Genomic DNA, 21525 nt, shown 5'->3' on the forward strand with positions numbered 1-21525 from the left:
GATACGCGTTGGTGAATCGTAAACCTTGGCATTCCCAGGTACATTTGTACAGGTTGTTGGAACGATACATTTTCACTTACCTCTCCACAAAGAGAGAGAAAAAAACCCACAGTAATATGCTATACAGTGTGTTGCAAGTTAGCAACACCTGCAATCAGAGGCCTCAGGCCCTATAGGCTACAAATTTGTTAGCAGGAAATGGAAGCATGCCCCTGTTACTGGGACAATAGGTATCCACATAACTAGATATTTTTCTCTTAAAGCCTGTATTGGTGGTGAGCATACGGATTACGAATCATGTTACAGTGCTGGGGGTCTCGTTAGCCCCTCTTTGTCTTCTATACTTTCACAAATAGATACAAAAACTGTGCAGTCATGATTAGGAAGAACATCAAAAACATCATGGCTATACCTTAAAGATCGAAGATGCTGGAGAGTCTTCCAGTTTGTATTCTATCTTTTCCTACTTTCTTGTACCCGTATTAAATGGAAGCATCCTCTTGTAACGGAATTTTGAGATGCAGCTGCAAGGTAAATATACACCCACTTGGAACTGCCTCTCCTTATCAGGCAGCGCACAACCAATTCTCATGTTGCTGCATCTTGTTAGTGTCCATTTGTAGTAATTTCTGGAAAGTTTTCTCTCCTCTGTTGGTAAATAGTTTTCTTGCGCTCCAATTCCTCACTGCAGACACATTGCATAGTCACATTAATGTCATTAATTTTGTATATGTCACGCAAGAAAATAATAATTATTCTATAAACACATTAATTGATCATTTGCAATTTTGATGACAAGGGACTCTGGGAAGGAGGAGCCATGCGTGTGTGCATGCTGCCTTGACAAAACAGTTATGCACAGGGCTTGAAACGGAACTTAAAGGAGAAGCACACCTACTAATCCTTTTCTTTATAAATGAACATCTAGAGGTGAAGTTAGATGTGAAAGTGAATGGTCAAATGGGAAAAAGGAAACACAGTCTGTTCAGATAGTTGTGAGACTAACGCAAAACATGAAAAGGAAATCACTCTAATTTCTACATATACCATTGAAGTTTGCAAAATAGTAGATGTAAGTGCAGCCACAACAGAAATAGAATATTTCTTTCCTCGAAGACAAAATACATCACATATGGTCAGCTCAAACCTCCAGTAGATATTAAATAAATGTGTCATACAGAAAGAGAGATCACTCTAATTTCTACAGATTAATCATAAAAGTTAGTCACTCAAATCGAATGCAATTATGATAGCAAATCTATCATCTTTTCCCTTCTTCTGGACTTTCCTCTGGTCTAAGAGAATTCGAAAAACGCCAACTAGTATTTTAGAACTATAGCAAGCACTACCAGTTATTATAGTCTCTCAGCTAGGAAATTTCATGGAGACTTGACTTAGATAATGACTGGTTCAGGTATTTGGAAACAACATAGAAATATGTCCTTCAAAGTTAATTGCACAAGGAATTTGGAGGACACTAGAAACTATCAAGTCACAACACAATCTCATAGATTGACAAGAAGCCATCCATCTTTATACTCACTAATAAGATGATCTTAACATAAATATAGTTTTTCGCTGCAAGTACCAATATACTAGCCTAACGAAAAAGTGTAATAGTAGGTCATCAGAGAGAGGCAGGGATGAACAGGCATGAGTGGAGGGACATTCTGATCATAGTTACGTACAAGATTCTTGCTGCTTTTTTTCCGCTTTAAATCGTTGCATTGTTACTTGATTGTCATGAAATCACCAAAAAAGTGAAAGCAGCAACCGCATAAACTGGAAGCATTCAGGATAGCATAGGCCAGCTAAAACCATCCTGTCAATCCATCTCGCATGCTCATACTAGAAAATGTTATGCAAACATATATATGAATTCAAGTAGAATCTGATTTCATAAGTTAGTTATAACGGGATACATGCTCTGGCACTGTCATATTGCAGCACTGTCATATTGCAACTTATAAGCATGAACTAAAAGCTTATATATTATTCCGCCCCATCCTACCCATTCAGTGTTTTAAAAAAATAAAATAAAGGCAGTAGTGCTTTGGCAAGAACTGATGGTTTTGCAGAGCATAGGAACAGGAAGCTGATGCAATACAAAAAAAAAAAAGATAAGCAAGATATCAGTTGACTCTAGCAGATTCATTTTTGACAATGATGCTGAAACCCTAGTTCTTCCTTCAATCGATTCTCTCTTTGACCACTGTACCAAGCACCTCTTTCCTTGACAACTATCCACATATGAGATTACTCTCTATCTTGCAAAATATTCCTCTTATACTATGTCTCAAAGCAACTAAATCAGACTTCCAGCGTTGGCACCTTATGGTGTGTTGCTGGTGGAAAGGGTACTCATATTCCAATTAATTAACAAGCATAAGCACATAAGAAATCACTTCCGGATCATCTTTTGCAATGTCAGATGATGTTATACACGATAAAGCCTAAGACATCACCTAGCTCAACTTATGTGATCTTTTTAATGGTTACATGAGGTGCCATAAGTACTCTATTTTATGCTGCCGAATAGAGGATTTATATCAAGCCTGCAAATCAAGGAGAGAGAAAAAAATCTGCTGATGTCCACATGACAATTATAAGACAACAAAATTATCATTTATTTAACACAATTTACATGCCTGTGCTTCAGATAAAAGGCTTAAACATGAGGCATAAGAGGTTGGATTCTTCTGGTCCAGTATAATAATGAATAGCTGCAAAAAAGGTCATCACGCTAATGGTTTTACATCATGAGTAACTGGAAAAAGGACCAACTATTTCTTACTTCATGAGAAGTTGAAAGTTGAATATGAATGAATCCATGGGTGTGACGGCATGATATGGACACAATACAACATTCTATAGGGGGAAAAAATCCAGATGCTCCAGTTATGTGGAGCTCGAAAAAAAATGAATTGATGGGTGTCTTCAAAAGGTAGTACATAAATGTGGACACGAAAAGAAAAAAATGTAATATATCAAGTAAACCTTTAAGAACATGACCCAACTCCCTGTATACTACTTTTCTTTTTAACATTCCTGATATTATCTGAGCAGATATTATAGGAATTCGCTTATAAATGAAATCTAATTAGCTGTGTGAATTTGGTATTGATGCAACCCAACAAAAGGAACTAAAATATACAACGGAACGAAATGAAAGGACTGGCTTCCAATTTACTTGAATGGCATCATTATAGTTGAATATTACCCAACCATACATACAATGTGATGTATTCTTCATAGAGTAGTTTCTACTTTTTTCATAATATATTTCATATGTGAGAATAAGTATTATTCTTTACATCGTCTATATGACCACGAGCAAAACTCTGTCTCATTATTGCGAACTAACCTGCTTTGCATAGAATGGGAACACTGAACTGGTAAGTGTAGCTTTTTATTTCTTGTTGATTTTTATGTGCTCTCACACAAAGCTGTAAAATTGAAAATAAAAATTAAATGGATGACGCAAAAAATGATTCAAAACCAACACTGACCGAAGATAGCGCCCAATTGATTCATAATGAAGAAGAGCTATAAGTTTACGCTTCCTAGGATGCCCACCACGCTTGACAACTGGTAATTGTTTTACTCCTTTAGCCTCCATAAGCTCCTTTGCCGTTGTCAAATCTGTGTCTGTAAAACAAGTTACAAGTCCACGTTTGCCACCTCGATACTGGAAGCCCCGGGTAAAGTATGATGAAATTGAACATGTATTCACCTGCATAATCTTTTCTATGTTAGAACATTTATGTAATGTAAAAATTGAATTTTGAAAATTCAGAAACTTCAAAGGATGCATAGGGTATAGAAGAAAGAAAGGGAAGATGCATAAATTGTCATAGGCTCCATCCTCCCCTTTTCCGGCAGTAGGTGTGTTAGGAGGGCTCTTTCAATGATTAAGTTCCAGTTGAAGATAATGGTACAGAGATGTAAGGATCTAACTCCCACATAAAGCTCTGAGAAATTCGAATCAAGGTATTGAGCCTAGGAACAAACAAACAAATAAGAAAAAAGAAATGCCCACATGTGCAAGGTCCTACTTCCTCCTTTGGTGTTTCATGTTTGGGATCTTTGGATTATGAATTGCTCCGTTTTGGGGCTCAACATACCAACTGACGAGCTTTATCTGGATGTTTATAGCCTGATCCACAATGTGTTGAAATGGGCCCGCAAATTGACTATGTCAGTACCATAAGGGTATGTTATTCAGTGTAGAAACTCTAGAAAAGAATCCAGAGTACGATCATTACATGTCATCCTGTCCTACCAACCCCAGTAACCTTCCCAACCTATGCACCGTAAGGTGGGAGACATATTAAGTGGCTCACACATACAAAATCCTCGAGTTCTTGAATATCCACATATTAATGGCTACACAAGTGATTTGATTTACACTTTAACTCAATAGTTCATGCTTGCAGCAATAGAGATCTTATGAATTCTTGAAAAGTTTCCTGAACTTGCATGTATGACCTATGAATCTTCCTGAGAGAAAATATTGTTCTCACATATGAAACAGAAGAGAACAAAACAATTATTTGTGGAGACCCCCATAAAACCAACGAGGCTAGCCAACAATTACAGAGCTCAGCCTAAACCAACTCATGGGTCCCAAGGGACATCATCCTAGAGCAAACAGTTACTTGAACCAACATGACTACATTACCAGGCAGATCAAATGCACCTTTAACATTCTCTTAGGGCAGCATACAAGAAAAAATAGGCAACAAAGGGGCTAATCAGGTATGCGATATAACGTGCACAATAAGCTTTTGGTTCATAAATCAAATACTTAACATTGTAGTTGACAGCCAACCAGATGCCCATTGTTCAAGGGATGCAGATCAGATCACAAACTTTAATTGGAAAACTTGAAAAAGGAAGGGAAAAAGTGTAAGAGTAAATACAGGCTAACGTTGTGCATATCTGTAAAATGATGCATCTTCAAATTTATAAAATAGCTCTATAAAAATTGACATAGCACACCAAGTACAAGATTGTATGCAAGAGGTAGGTGGAGAAACCATGATAAAATGCAATAAAATAAAATAAAATAAAATAAAATAAAAAATAAAAACAAAAAAAGAGAGCCCATGAAGAAGTTGAGGGAATGCTAGTGAAATGACAGCTAAGTCAATGTGAGCATGCTAAGGCTAAAAGGGGCGATGAAAAAAATGTCTTGATCTAATATACACACTACACATTAAGATGTATCATGTGAATACTAAGAGACATCAAATGGCAAACTTATGTAATCATGCAAAAGTCTATTCCAGACGCTACGTACATCAAAGATTGCAGAATCCCCAAGATTGAACCCTCTCCTCCTTATGTCACCTAGAGTGAGAATTCCCTCCAGAAAATCTTCAGCATCAACAACAAGGACACAATTCTGCTGTTTATCATGCATGAGATCCATAACCTCTTTCAACATCACAGTCGATGGAACTTTAACAAAATTTGTCGACATGGCTTGAGACACCTGATAATGAAAAAGGTTATAAAAATAAACACCAATTTTGGACCAACTAAATCTGTAGAAAATGATTTAATACCAAACATTATGAACGGTCAATCAAAGTAATCAGAGCCTACAAGTAAAGAAAAGATTAAACCTTTAGGTCATCCAGAAGTGCCTCCTCACTAATTAATCCATAGTGGTGAGCATCATTTTCTAGAACAGAGAGTTCAAGGTCAATTCTACCATCTGGATGTCTCCACATTGCGTCACTTTTATCCTCAGCAGAAAGTGAAGAATAACCACGGGCAGCCTTTGTCTCAACAGCATCATTGGCCTTGGGTTCATTTACTACTGAAGGTACCCATATCGCTAAACCCACAGCACCCTATTGACAAAAGGTCTCCAAAATTACAAGCGGAAAAATAGGTTCATTGCAGTCATCTTTCAGCCATATAAGAAAATCTGAGAACTCAAATAACAGTTTTAAAGCATTTTCCAGTCCATTTGGATTCTATTGTTAGGTGTGAAGATATGCAAAACCTCAAATTTCAATATATATATATATATATATAATTAAAAATTAAAAAAATAGATAATTGAAGTTACACATACAAGCTGTCACGTAAAGTATCACTCATTCTCAAGATAGGTTCAGTATTTCTAAACTTCAATATCAACAACAGTAAATAAATCCAAGATGACTGACTGGTTTCATGATTCATGATCCAAAGAATCTTTGCCATATAAATTACTTATACCTAGTTTGACAAAGAGCTTTCAAGGAAACTCAATGGACGGAAGGTTCTGATACTCGCAATTCAATGTGTAAAAACTGAACCATGACCAATAGATGCTTCTGAAGTATTGAAGGTTGACTCATGATTGATGATTCTATAGAAATGAAGTTTTAGCTGATTTCAGAAAATTCATCGAAAAAGGCAACAAGGAGGATTACCTCACAGGTTAAGAATGAACAAATAATTAAAAAGAAGATAGTCTGTTATTAATTACAAGAAGATATACTCTAAAGCAGAAATACAGGCATTCGCAATTCCAAAATTAAAAGAAACACAGAGAAAGACAAGAAACTAGTTTTCAATTGTCATTTACATGTAAAAGAAATCAAGGGACATAAGGCAGCGATAAACAGTAATGAGATTCCTGATCTAGAAAGAGAATAAAAGAACATGACCACCTATTTTACCAAAATAGGTTAATTAATATCTAACAACCATATTTACTTTTGAACCGAAATTTTATAGGAAAGTAACCGCAAAATGACAAATAAATTATTTCTAAGAAAATAAGAAAAGAAATTATTTCACAAATATTTGATCATGCATATTCACTAATAGCTTATCTAATGAAAACTCATTCCACACATGGTTGAAAGGAAATGAAAATTTTAACAGTCATGTTAATAGCTGTTGTTGAAAATCTCTGTAGAAGAAGAAAATGAATGATTAAACAAGTTCACATTATGTTTCTGCAAAAAGTCTCAGAAAGTTGGTTAGAATTTTTCAGAATTCAGGCAAGATTGTCAAAAAGAAATCAAAGACACAAGTTAATAAAATTTTATAGTAGATACAAGCTTACAAGCTAAGGAAATATATTGACATCAAAACCAAGATAAAATGTAGATGAGCTCAATATTTACCATCAACGGAAGCAAAATTCGGTAGTCCTTTGTAAGCTCAAACAGTAGTAGCACTGAGGTTAATGGAACTGAACAAACTGATGCTAGGGTAGCAGCCATTCCAACCTGCATGTCAAAGAAGCACGTTCATCTTATGCACCCCAAACTTCTACTTATTTTATTTTCATCTGCTTAACAAGATCTTACAAGTGCATAGGCCTGTGGCTGAGCAACAGCAGCATTTCCCGGAATTGCTGAATTTATTAATTCTGCAGCAGAACCTCCAAAGACAGCACCAACTGCAGCACCAATCATTAAGCTTGGAGCATAAAGACCGCCTACAAGTCCAGAACCTTTGCACAGAGCAGTAGCTACAACTTTTGCCCCAGCTAGCTGAGCTAATAGCCAGATACCAGGGGCTGAAGCAGTCTTCCCTGTATGCAGGATCTCTTCAACATTGGTAAAACCCCAGTACAACACTCCAGGATACTTCAGCGCAATCATGCCAGCACCTAAACCACCCAAAGCGGGGCATACAACACCAGGGAGACCAAACCTTTCCTTTATGTATTCAAAGAATTTTGTGAACCAAGTCACCAACCGACTAAAAGCCACACTTACTACCCCGCACAACATACCGAGGATGAGGTACAATGGCAATTCTGAAAGGAAAATAAGATGTTAGACGATGAATCCTGGAATGAAACAGGTCAGAACTAATGCATATAACGCATTCAACAAGAAGAAAAGGTCTCTCAACAAGCATTCTTTTCTGCTAGCATGCTTATCAATTTTCAGTCAAACTGTTTTATCAACAGATGGAAGGGCTATGGGCGTCCATATGCATTCAGCCAGATGAAACTCTAGGTCTATTTACAGATTTCAGTTAGACAAACTAGGATGCAGGAGGGAACAAACAGGGTGATTTCATTTTGACATCAAAATCCGCTAGTTTTTCGCCTATTAGATCATCAACTTTCAATCTGATTATCCAAATATAAACCTCCGTTTTCTAAACTGAAATTTTGTACTCTCTGATGATATATAAAAAAAAGATAAGACAGCCTAAAAAGACAACATTTCCAATGCTTTCGGCATTTAGTCATGCGCACGTTGTGGGATGTGGGGATTAATTCTTCAACTTCATATCTTTTATAATATTCCCTCAAAACACCAAAACGTCAGACTACACAGATGCATAGAGCATTACAGATGGCAGGCAAAGACACACTTCGGAATTATAAGGATCTTTCCATCTAAATACTAAAAAGCATAACCTAATAATAGAACACACTGTTATTAAAAAGGAGTCAGCACTGATTAAAAAATCATTTATAGAATTATAGCAGGAGAGAACTTTTATCAGATTCCTAACAGGTACCAAAATGTTAAACAGAACTATGTATTAATGTAACCTTCACAATATTAATCTGGAGAATAAGATAAAATACCGGCAGCAGATTTTAGATCATACGTCGGCACAATAAAAGCTGGCCTTTCACCGAGTAAAACATTTGAGACAGTAGATGATATAACAGATGCCAAAATTATCATAGCAGTGGTAAATGGAGGTGAGTTTTCTGCTCTAAGTGGCCTCAATACAGTTTCAATGGCAAAGAAACACCCAGCAACAGCAGCATTAAACCCTGAAAATCCATAGCATAGCACAACAGTTTTAAGTTAGTATTTCTTGGGAATAAATGAGAGCTTATGAAAAGAATGAGTCAAGAAATAAAGAAGTAAATAGAATATGCTTGCTGAAAGGATCTTAGGGTGCTGTTTTATAAATACAAATTGAATAAGGTACCTTAGGCTCTGAGAACATAGAAGAAAATTAAAGCTTTAGCTGATAAAATAAAACGGCAAAAATAAATTCTAAAAATATTCAAAGTAGATCTAAGGCCTATCTTTCAGCCTGAAACATAACTTTGCATAATACTCAATGTTCAAAATGTAGTTTTCAAAGTAACTAAGGTTCTAGTACAACTATACAAGAAAGAAAATTGGTACATTCTGTGATAAGAGCAAAATTGAATCCATATGCTGTTGAATTCTATTATTGGATCATTTTGCTTTCCCTGGAATACTTTTCTTTTTATTTTAATTTTTAATAAAGATAATAGGAATGTTTAGCCAACATTTTAGTGAGAAGGTTGATGAATATTAAAGTGATGTCAACTAATAACTGTATATAGTTCATCAGATAACATTCTAAAAGGTTTCACACTGTCAGAAATAGTAATGCAGATATTTCAAAAATTAATAATCAATGGGTGACTTCCGTCTACCTTACTGCAAGAGAAAATAAAATCACTCGACAAGCGAGTAAAAAAAAGACACCTTCATAATTTTGAAAGTATATGATGCCAAACCAGAAACAAAGTGATAGATAAAAGAGAAAGCACTTGATTAAAAAAAAGAAGGAAAAGGAAAGGTGAAAGACTAGTTAAGAACAACAAACATCCCAGGAGGAAAAGGGAGAAAAACGATGATAACTCTTGACTTATGAGTGCAGATTATGGAACAAACAATGTAAGATGAGCATCGGTTGACAGTGTTAGCCATATTGTGAAGAAAAACCAGGTACATAGATAATAGATTACATGGAGTATAAAGAGAAACTTAAAAAGGAGTCATGTCATTACTCTTTTCCAACATGTTAGCTATATAGCAACGATCTATAATAATAGGTATATACTCCAGTATGTATTTGCCATTATAAGGCTTGATGTTTCATGAGCAACCCACAAACAGCACATGGTGATATTGTGATTCGCTAGTGTTCTGTTTGCTCTGGTTACAGAGATGCAAGCAAGCCACATGCATACATAGCATCTATGCAAGCCATGGGCATAGGCACATATATTTAATATATACAGCATCTCATATATATTTTTCACAAAATCATGTATGTGTATAAAACTGAAACCATACAGACACACTTTGTCTTATATGTTTATGGAGTAGGGAATAAGAACTTGTATTCAGTTAACACCTGCCTCATCACTATTTCAACAATTTCTAGTTTCTAGTTCTATGATGTGACAAACAGAGTATTAAATAATTCTGGATGGTGTGTTTCTAAAGAAAAGCTAGTAGCCAAATTACTGTGAGAAAGGCATTAATTAATTTTAGATTTAAAGTAGAGTCTTTAGTCAACCCTAGACACAGACAAACATACAGACACATACACTTCCCTCTATCCAATATTTTGATCACTACTTATCTATTTAACAGAATAACATGTAACCAGGTTTACGAGCTTTAAAGGCGGAACTAGGACAAGTGGGTATCAGATTGAACATAGGGCAAACAAAAAGTAAATAGATACTTATCAATAAACAGGTGATTTTTATAGGATAAGGAATACCGAGGAGAATATCAATAAACAGGTGATTTTTATAGGATAAGGAATACCGAGGAGAATGATTTCTTTTGAAAATATTGCTTTACTAAAAGAATGACTATTTATCACGGTACTTTTCCATAATAGTTGACATGCATTAAATTCTCTTTAGTCATTTCCGTCATGCAATAGACTAAGGTTACCTACTGTATGCGTGTCATTCAGCCTTGTCCTTCAATATTTAATTATTTATAATATTAAGTTAACTATTACTCAATACCATATCGCAACCATTATGCTAACAGCCCATGTAACATAACAATAAACAAATGATACCTGAAGCAATTCCAGCAGCTGAACCAGCTGCAACGAGAGCAATCCTCCTCTCTCGATTGTTCTCCATCATCTCCGAGCAACCAATTGCACATGATTTGCCAATGTCAACACTTGGACCCTCAGGACCTAAGGAGCAACCAGTACCTAAAGTCACAGCAGCTTGGATGGCCTTTATCGTAGGGAAAATTCCTGCCAACAAGTCAATACTTTGCCTTTGTGAGGATCTTGACTGCCTTATCTGCTCAAAGATTTCAACTAATCCGTGCATCATCCCTACTACCACTCCTCCTGTCACGGGAATTAAAAGTATCCTGTGCCAAGTGTCTGCCAGTCTTTGTAATCGGAGCCAAGCAGCACCCTCATTCGGGGTACCTGCCCAAGCCCATTCATGGATTACATGAACCTAAATCAAATCAAAGATGTAGATGATCAGAGAAATGTAGTTGAGTGAATTCTATCAAAAAACCATTACAAACTCTCACGTAATCTAGGTTCTAGGAAATGGTGGATGCTGAAAAGTATCAATCCATGCCTTAAAAAGTGTAAAGAGATATTAAAGGAAAAGTGGTATCGTAACAATTAATATATGGATAGGGAGATCCAAAAAATGTCAGCATTCGGACATCGTCTATGTTAGTGCATAATAATCAATGGGACCACATAAAGTTTATTAAAATAAAATTACAAAGAAGTACAAAAATAAGAACAATCAAACAAATTTATTATTAATATACAAAATTCAGCAACTCACATTGAAACCAGCAAGACCAACAATCGACAGGTGTCCTCAACTGAAACGTCTGATTTCAATGTAAACATAAAATATCAAAAGCATAAGCCAAATAGGTTAGCAGAAACATGCAAGCAATTGCCAGGTAGGTAACTTCCAGTTTGCACGCTTCACACCAAATGCAACACAAGTTCTTTTATTAAAGTAAAAATATTAAAAAGAATCCCATCACCCTAACAACTTGAGAAGCATTAGGATCCTACTCCACTGAATGCATTTCTTGTAATTTCTATTCGTTCGCTTGAATAATCTACTAATTGCATCATTTTTTGGGCCCTAGAAAATATACTAGTTCATGCTAAAAGCAGGGATACATACAACAGCGGTGAAGACTTTATCCAGACAACGGGTCAGCTGCATGAATACTTTTCCTCCACTCAGGAGTCAGAAAGATACATGCAACAGGAGTTGGAAAGATACATACAACAGCAGTGAAGCCTTTATCCAGACAATGGGTCAGCTGCCTGAATATTTTTCCTCCATTCAGCTTCACTAGGGGTCATCTTTCGACATCTTAGTTATATAAATTTATTTTTAATTGACTACATATCAGTATCCGCTTACTTCCGGTCCTCATTTCTCCACTAACTATAATACTTAATTTCTCCTAGTTGTGCCTTCTTTATATGAATTTCTTTTTTCTTTTTTTCTTTGGGGGGTTTTTTTTTTTTTTTTTTTTTTTGGGGGGGGGGGGGGGTTTTCCAGGCGTTTCTTCAGTATCTGAGGGGGAAATGAAGGGGGGAAACTCTAAATTCTGAGTTCACTCATATCCCATTTTTTTCCCTTCTCATTTTCACTACAAATTTGTTTTGAACCTTAAAAAGAATAATTTGATGAACTTAATTAGATAGAATTAGCCATTTTCTCCCATAAAAGAAAATTTGTGATCAATCATTAGCAATTATTGCCAATTGCATTCACGTAAAATTATCAATAGGAATTAACACAGAATGCATCAATCAAATCCACATAAACTAAGAAATTTCCTTCCTACAGACATTTTCTGATAATGGTTTTACCTAATGTCAAACCCCTATAATGAATTATGAGAAGAATCTTCAAATATATATATGATTAATCAGCAACTTAAAGTAAAATGATTTATCAGCAAACTAAAATACTGTCCAACAACAGATATACTTATTTAACATGATTCCTAATTCTGCTTCATGTAAATTGTTGGCACAACGCGTCTGCTTAAACTTACATATTGATGAAGTGGTTAACTACGATGATTTCATTGCTTCAAGACCATGTTTGAGATGTATTATACTATTATTGGATTAAAACCTCATGGATTTCTTACATTTAGTTACACCATAAATTCTACCTTTCTATGTGACCCAAAAGCACAAATGAGAGTTGCCGAGTGTTATGTTCAGCTTGTGCACTATACATTATTAACCCCATAATCGGTCAGCTTAACCTTTTACCAATGTGGTTCTATGAAGCACGGACACGCATAACATGAAGCCGTGTCGTGTCGTGTCCGTGTCGGACACACGTGTCAAACACACGTATCCTATGTATTTTTTAGGATTTGCCTCGTGTCGGCGTGTCGGATGGCCGTGTCGGATCCGTGTCCGAGCTACATAGATGTGGTTTCCTAACAAACGTTAAATAGCTTCTAACAAAAAGTCATCATTTATTTCAATCAGCCAGTCTCAAAACCACTCTTTCTCCATAGACATATATCTCCTCACTTAATGGCATAAAAAAGAGCAAAAAATATTCATCACATGATTAGATCACACAACACAAAAAGTCTTTGGCTCACACCCCAAATAATTAAAGGAGTTTCCTTTTCTTAGTTCAATCGGGGAAAGAAGTCACTGTCACTTTTAAATGCTATATCCTGTAAATCATTGCCTCGTTTCTAAAGAATTTTCCTAGCTTTGTTGGAGGCACATTGTGCTTAAGAGAAGATGTACCTTTTAGATATGCTTGACTTGTGTGGTTAATTTCAAAAACATGATCTATATATGTAGCGCTAGGGAAGGGATCCAGACCCTCTCTAATTAAGTGGTAATTGGAAAGGGTTTCATTACCTCAATTATTATCATCTATTAGGGGTGGAAACGAACTGAATCAAATCACTTATCTTAGATTTTAGATTCTAATTCGGTTGAATTAGGTGAATTCGAATCTGAATTTGGCTTGAATAGTGAAAAGATGTTCAAATTCGCTTTGATTTAAGTATTGGTGTATTCAGTAAGTATTAACGAATATTTGAGTAGCACACTAGGTTGAGTCTTGTGACTCTTGAGTTTGAGGTCTCGAGTCCGAACGATATTGTTGAGATTTTTTAGTTAACTATTATTATGATATTTCTGTTATATTAATTCGTTAATATCTGATAAAGAGGTGTAATTCAAGGTTCGTCCACTATGTCTTTCATATTGTAACATGTCACTAAGTAAATGTTCAAAGCCGACAGGTACATAATCTATTATAGTAAATTTATCTTAGTAGTTTACATAAATGAATATTTAATAATCAATGAATCGAATACACATATGATTAGATTCTATTCTTTTATGAACCGAATAATAAAATCTACATTTACTAGTAAATGAACTATCAAATCAAATATAACCGAATACACGTACGAATAATACACGAACTCTTTATTAATTATTTGGTTAGTTTCCACCCTTACGATCAATTCCAATTCAAGGGGTGGGATTAGGCCACGTAGAATTTTCACTTTTGTCTTGAAAAATTCAATCACTATTACCATAATGAAAATCCTACATAAAATAATCTCATTTCATTAAATGGAATGAATGGTAAAGATTGGATAATTGGACTTCTCCAATTACTACTTAATTGGAAAGGATCTGAATTAATATGGAGGAATAGATGATTCACTCATGTTCTTCTTCTTCCATTTAGGGGATGTTTGGTTCGCTATTATAAGGGGCGGAAAACTCAGAAAACCCCTCCACGTCAGATTTTTAGCCCTCCACGTCAGTTTTTTTGTTTCCGTCCATTTCTTTGTGCTGCTTTGGTTCGCTCGGATGAAAGAGGGAAAACTCTGTTGAAATTGCCGCCAGGTCAGATTTTTTTCCCTCTCCGATTTTCTTCCCGTGAAATTGATAAAAACTCTGCCACGTCAGATTTTTTCTTTCTCTGCTTTGTTTACAAAAGTTTTCCTTTTTTTTCTATGCGAACCAAACACAAGAAAAATAAATACATTGGTTTCTCACCATTTTTTATGTGCGAACCAAAGCAAAACAAACTATTTATTGGAAAAGTTTGGAAAACTCAAAACTTATATTTCTTTACATGGAATTGCATTTCCCTATATCAAGGAAACGAACCAAACAGCCCCTTAGATCATCCTCTCTTGTTCTTCTTCTTCCTACGCCATTATGCTTACTTATTTTGTTCATATATGTTTTTTTAATTGAGTCATGTAGCTCGAAATTCAGTACTCAATCTTGCTTTCGCTCTCTCTCTCTGACAACTGTTGTATGCTTCTAACACTTATAGAAAAGACTTTCAATCAGCTCTATCATAAATTAATTAGATTCACGCCGAGCAATAAATTTTCTTTCCTATTTTCCCCAGTCCATAGATTCGTTAACTATTATATCACATGACATGACCCTAACTAAACATTAGGTTGCGACATCCATTTTGTTCTAACAATTATAGTAAGTTCATATTTTAGAAGAAAAAAAAGAATTCCGAAAAAATAAGATGCACAAAAGCAGTCCAATAAAACAACCAATCACGATCCATCAAATTCTTCCCAAATAATTTCAATCAAAAAATATAAGAAACCTATTGTTAAGTCCCACATTGATCCCAAACTAAGGTAAGAACCATATAAATGATCAGAATACAATAGGCTTTACTTGTATCATCACAAAACAACGACATTTTCGCTTAGTTATAAAAAAAACTACATTAAGACACGCCAATTTCATACGAAATCAAATCCAAAGCGCAATTACTCACCCCACGGTTAAACGCAGCGACACAAAGCCCAGTGGCGAGCCCAAGAAGGCAACCAACCAACAGCAACGCCCACTCCGGCGGCGCTCCATCGGCCAAAGCGTCTTGGTTCAACCGCTCATCGACCGGCGACGGCGATGGCCCTCGATCCGACTGCCTTCTGTTCAATCTCCTCCCCGATAAGCCCCGATCTAGTTGCCTCAAGAGATCGCCGATCCCGCTCCTCTTCGGCGACGACGACGGCTGCGCCTCGAGATCGGGTTCGGATGAAGAAGGAAGCGTAGATCTAAGGAGGGATTTGTGATCCTCGTCGTCGGGGGGGCCTGACATGGATCTGAGATGGAGGAGAAGGGGAGAGTTTAGAAAACCCTAGGTTTTCGATCGAGATGAAATCGGAGGGATCTAGTAGTTGGCGATTGCTTCGAAAGGAAGCGGGGAAATAAATTGAACAATATTTTGTTTGTTCGTGAGAGATGAAGAAGTGGAATGCTTGAGAGTCTGAGACACGGTGCGTTTTGTGCCGTCGCGTTCTTTTCAGGCTTATTTGCATATCAGCCCCTTAAAAAAGTTCCGATTTTATGTAAGCGTGCGATGTATAATGTTACTGGTTTTTCAGATTTCGGGAAAAAGAGTAAATTATTTATCATTCAGTATTAAACTTTTCACTTCCCAACATTCTTGTATAATAGGGGGAAAAACAGTTTTGATTCAATTATTAGATATTTAATGACATTTCGAAGGATGTAAGACTGAAAAAGCGTATGTTAATAATTTTTTTAAAAACCATATCGTGGTTGCATGCTCAGTTAATATAATGCAACAACGTTGCATATGTATTCATTTTTAAAAATTATTGCCACAGTTATAATATATAACTTTTTCGTTATCTTTTTTAACAATATTAATTTAAGTAGGAAAATTTGTTTCAAGGCCCCAAATTTCAAAAGTCAGTGTGCCACAACCCCTCATACTTTTTGGTATATGCTGCAACCCCCAAATTTTGAAAAAAAATGTGTCACAGCCCCTCTAGCTCATCTTTGACCCAATTTTCTATGTATTTTACCCAAAAACCTAACTATACCCCTCCCCAAAATCACCTCTCTCAAGATCCTCTTCTTCCCCTTCATGGCCCCCGGCCACATGCTCCCCGTGCTCGACATGGTCGCTGTCTTCACCGCTCGTGGTGTCGAAGCCACCATCCTTATGACCCCAGGCGATGCTCCTCCTTCGCAGCCACCGTCTCCGGCGTCAACCTCCTCACCGTCCCCTTCCTCTCAGTCCCCGACCTCCCCACTAAGTGCCAAAACCTCGTCGCGTCCTTGTCGACCTCTCCCCCGACTGCGTCGTCACCGACGTGTTCCTCCCATGGACTGTCGATGTTGCCGCCGAGCGTGGAATTCTCAGGCTCTCCTTCCAAGGGACGAGTGCCTTCGCCAACTGCACCTTTGACGTTCTTGGAAAGCTCAAGCCCCTCCAAACACTCCCGTCGAAGGCAGAGGACTTCGTCCTTACCAGTCTCCCTCACAAAATCAACCTGTTCAAGTCCCAAATCGGCTCGTCAGTTGATACTGATCCTAAAAAGTCCAGTATGTTTGCCTCGATTAAAGACCCCGAGCATAAGAGTTACGGCTTGATGCTCAATAGCTTCTATGAGCTCGAGTCTGAGTACATCAACCACTATCGAAACGTCATCGGGCGGAAGGCCTGACATATCTCGGATACTCAAGTTCTTCAGCTGGCATTGGGCCTCGATTTATAAGGGAATGTATGTCGCTAGGACACTGAATGGATGCAATAAAGGTGTTTGATGAAATGCCACACAAGAATGATGCTTCTTGGAGATATGTTATACTATTAAAGCTTGAATTCATCAAAAAAATAGCTCAAATTATTATAGTTGATTGACTGCTAATGTTTACATGTTTTATATTAAATATAATTGAGAAATAGTTAATTTTAAATTATGAGAACGTAGTGTACCAAAAGACGAGATCAGGATAACATGTTCCTTTTTGCAATTTATTTGTAACCTGTTAACTAACACCTTTATACTGTTAACTATTAATTATTATTTGTTAACTATTATTTATAAATTGTTAACTATAATGAATTATCTATTAGCTATTATTTGTAAACTGTTAACTATAATCTATTATCTGTTAACTGTTATTTGTAATCTGTTAGTTGTTATTTGTAATTTACTATCTGTTAATTGTCATTTACCGTTAGCTGTTATTTGTAATCCATTATTCGTTAACTGTTATTTCGGGTCATATACACGTTAATATAGTTCTCATTTAACATGTTAACTATAATACGTAGTTAACTGTTATTTCGGGTCATATACACGTTAATATAGTTCTCATTTAACATGTTAACTATAATACGTAGCATGTTAACATAATCATACACGTTAATATAGTTCTCATTTAACATGTTAACTATAATACGTAGCATGTTAACATAATCTGTTAACACGTTAAGTGAGAACTATAATACGTAAATTGATAACTATAATACGTAGCATGTTAAATGAGAACTATATTAACATATTATAGTTAATATAATCCGTTAACACGTTAATATAGTTATCAATTTAGCAATTAAGGTTAACATAGTTTATTATAGTTAATATAATCCGTTAACACGTTAATATAGTTATCAATTTAGCAATTAAGGTTAACATAGTTCTCATTTAACGTGTAAACGGATTAACACGTTAATATAGTTATCAATTTAGCAATTAAGGTTAACATAGTTCTCATTTAACGTGTAAACGGATTACGTTAACATGTTAATATAGTTCTCATTCAACGTGTTAACTATAAATATATTAACATGTTAACTATAACACGTTAATATAGTTCTCATTTAACGTGTTAACATGTTAACTATAACACGTTAATATAGTTCATTTACGTATTATAGTTACCAATTTACGTATTATAATTCTTATTTAACGTGTTAACGAATTACGTTAACATGCTACGTATTATAGTTACCATGTTAAATGAGAACTATATTAACGTGTATATTATCCGGAATAACAGTTAACAGATAATGATTAATAGTTAACAGGATAAGGGTGTTAGTTAACATATAATGGATTATAGTTAACAGTTTACTAAATATAGTTATCAATTTACCAATTAAGGTTAACATGTATTATAATTAACATGTTAAATGAGAACGTTCACACATGAGCGTCATATAGAACCGATGCATTTTGTTCAACATGAATATAGCTGCCTGGATTTGTCTCTTTTATCATGCGCTCATACATATAAAAGTAACAAGCAACCATTCAAAGTTAACATGTTATCAGTGTAACTTAACAAGCGAACTGCGAAAGTAAACATGTTATCAGTGTAACTTAACAAGCGAACTGCGAAAGTTAACATGTTATCAGTGTAACTTAACAAGCAAACAAAGAAAGTTAACATGTTTCGATGACATAACAGATAATGATTAATATTTAACATGAATTTTACTCAACCAAACACTTGATGATAACAAAAGTCGACTTCAAGTAACTGAATTGCTACATCCCCAAACACTTGGCACAAAAACGTATAACGAACAGCGAAACACAATATTAATTTGATAATTACATATTTTACTCAACCAAAAACCTTCCCTAATTCCAATAAACAATAGGAGTTCATCAAATCAGCACAAATGATAGAAGGGTCTCATCCATTCCCAAAACTCTTGAAATTTGAAAAAAAATGATCTAATTAACGGTAATTTTTTCCAGAATTCCAGCTCCCTGGTGAGGGGAGCAGTAGAAGCTGTTGGACCCTTTCTCCTTCAGTGTCACCTTGTAGGTCTCGCCGAGGCCATTCAACAGGTCCTCCTCGCTCATCGAGATCGCCCCCGCGTCGACCCCCAAAGGGATCTTGTCCTCGTCGAACACCACGTTGTGGGGGAACCCGACGTTGTTCTTGAACACGATCTCTTTGCCCGGGGCGATGCTTAGCTGGCTCGGTACGAACACTCGCGACCTGTCGCCGCCGCCAAGGAGGAACTTGACGGTGAGCGCGCTGCTGGCGAGCACCGTAATTTTTTCTGGCGTTTGGGGGCTTGAGGGGACTGGGGGTTAGAGGGAAGAGGATTGAAGAATAAGTGAGGAGGGATAAAGTTGAGTTTTTAGGTAAAAAAAACATATAAAAGTGGGCTAATTATGAGCTGGAGGGGCCGGGGCATAATTTTTTCGAATTTTGGGGGCTGCAACACATTACAAATAATATGAGGGGCTAGAGCACATTGCTTTTTGGGTTTGGGGGCCTTGAAGCAATTTTTCCATTTAAGTATGTTGTAGAGAAAAATAATGTTCATTTTAAGGACGATTATCCATCAACAAACATAAATAACAGCTGATTTTATGTTGCTGTTTGTTTGGTAAAAGAGAAAATGAAATGCATTGCAATATTATATATGAAGTTATTATTTTCGTCGAAAGTTGATGCTATTATGGAATTCATTATATCTTCGATCGATTACAATGAATTCAAAAGAAAATAGTCTTTTATATAAGACCTCTTTTACACAATAAAAGGAAAATTATAACCCTCTAGAAAATAACACAGAAATTGTTTATTGATTCCTGTTTTGTGGGACTTTGCCTGTTCCGGGAGTGCTTTGGCTTGTGGACCACCAAATCACAGATTGTGAAGGGGTTTAGGGATTCTTTCTTCGTTTATCGAAGTAAGAATTTAAAGCGAATATCTTATCGATGTAAGATGTTCACTCTTCCAAATATCAAGTCAGAGCTTAGATCTCTAGGAATCACTAAGAGCTTTAGAACCAATTATAAGGAATGCAGACTTTCTCTCTTACTCCAGTTCACCAAAAGGCTTAAGCTTCTTTGCTCCAATCTGCCCTCTGTCCTTTGCTTCGTGTCTAGGAAGGTATTTATAGGGATATGGATGCACAACAGTTGAAATGGGGGCAAAATAACTGACCAACCACACCTTCTTTGGGCGCGTCAGTCTACGCTGCCACAGCTATTAGCGCGTCAGTATGGACTGGCGCGGCCAAAGAGGCAGTTCCAGCCACGTTCCATCATGTTTGAAACCGTCCTCCCACGACTTTTAACCACTTTTTTCGTGGTTTAACTGCTTGTCCACATCAGCACACGTTTTTTTTATTATGGTACCACGTGGACTTTAAAAAAAATATCGTATAATTGTTTTGTAACCGCTGCGGCAGCTCCCTGTAGCTTGCGCGTCACCAACAATTGTCGCGGCTATGCGCGGCAGCAATCATTGCCGCAGCAATTGCGCGACAACAATCACTGTCACGGCTATGCGCGGCGACCCGCACTGTCGCGCCCACATGTGGCAAGTTTGCATTGTTCTGTGAATTCTCATTGTTTTGTGTTAATTCACAGATCCTTTTTGCTTCATTTGGTCTTGTATAATCTCCCATGACTTAGATAACGGCGTTTATCATCTTCTCTTTGTCTTGAGCAGTATTTGGATGTCTGTAGTATTTTTTGACGCCTACAGTTATATGCAAAACTTATATTTGTTACGACCGGATCAGGATCTGATTTTAAATCAGACAATAATTATTTTAGTGGTTGACCTGCTGCTTTGTGTACACAAATGAATCGCATTTAGGTTGTTTGCTCCGAGAGAATGGGTGGTGAGCTGACCCATGAACAACAAAGTGGGCCCATGATTATTAAGGTGTGAGGTCAGTGACTTTAACAATGGGAATCATTTTTATATTAAATACATAAAAAACATTTTTGTGGTTTATTAAAAATATTTAAAACCTGAGTCATAGCTAGTTTAAAGCAATGAACACTTTGATGTGACTCAGAAGTTTTTCGGCTGTCGTTCGGAATCTGGTAATATTCATTTGGAAGGAGATGAAAGTAAGCAGCTCAAGGAAAACTTTTGTTACTTCCAAATCTCTTTCGGTAGCTATCTTAAAAAATAAATATATAAATAAATTGCAAATGCATACTC

General features: G+C 36.3%; 1 protein-coding gene across 1 annotated transcript; it reads right to left on the minus strand.

The window, feature by feature from the left end:
- Positions 234-16050, minus strand: LOC109840145 (chloride channel protein CLC-f). The gene is made up of 9 exons (XM_020408665.1): positions 15551-16050; positions 10795-11197; positions 8564-8758; positions 7320-7774; positions 7134-7238; positions 5631-5861; positions 5303-5497; positions 3510-3733; positions 234-685 (listed from the first exon to the last, which is right to left on the minus strand). The coding sequence occupies exons 1-9, from the start codon at positions 15875-15877 to the stop codon at positions 607-609; spliced, it is 2214 nt and encodes a 737-aa protein (XP_020264254.1). The 5' UTR covers positions 15878-16050; the 3' UTR covers positions 234-606.

This window comes from Asparagus officinalis, chromosome 5 (genome assembly GCF_001876935.1).
Source record: "Asparagus officinalis chromosome 5, Aspof.V1, whole genome shotgun sequence".
Classification (NCBI taxonomy): Eukaryota; Viridiplantae; Streptophyta; class Magnoliopsida; order Asparagales; family Asparagaceae; genus Asparagus; species Asparagus officinalis.

Bases quoted from the DNA above. Each gene is read 5' to 3' on its own strand.
- LOC109840145 (XM_020408665.1), bottom strand. From the start codon at position 15,877: ATGTCAGGCCCCCCCGACGACGAGGATCACAAATCCCTCCTTAGATCT. The intron at 8,759-10,794 runs GTATCATTTGTT...ATGGATTTTCAG, and splicing joins AGCTGCTGGAATTGCTTCAG to GGTTTAATGCTGCTGTTGCT. The intron at 686-3,509 runs GTCAGTGTTGGT...ATGTGTCTGCAG, and splicing joins TCAATTGGGCGCTATCTTCG to TGAGGAATTGGAGCGCAAGA.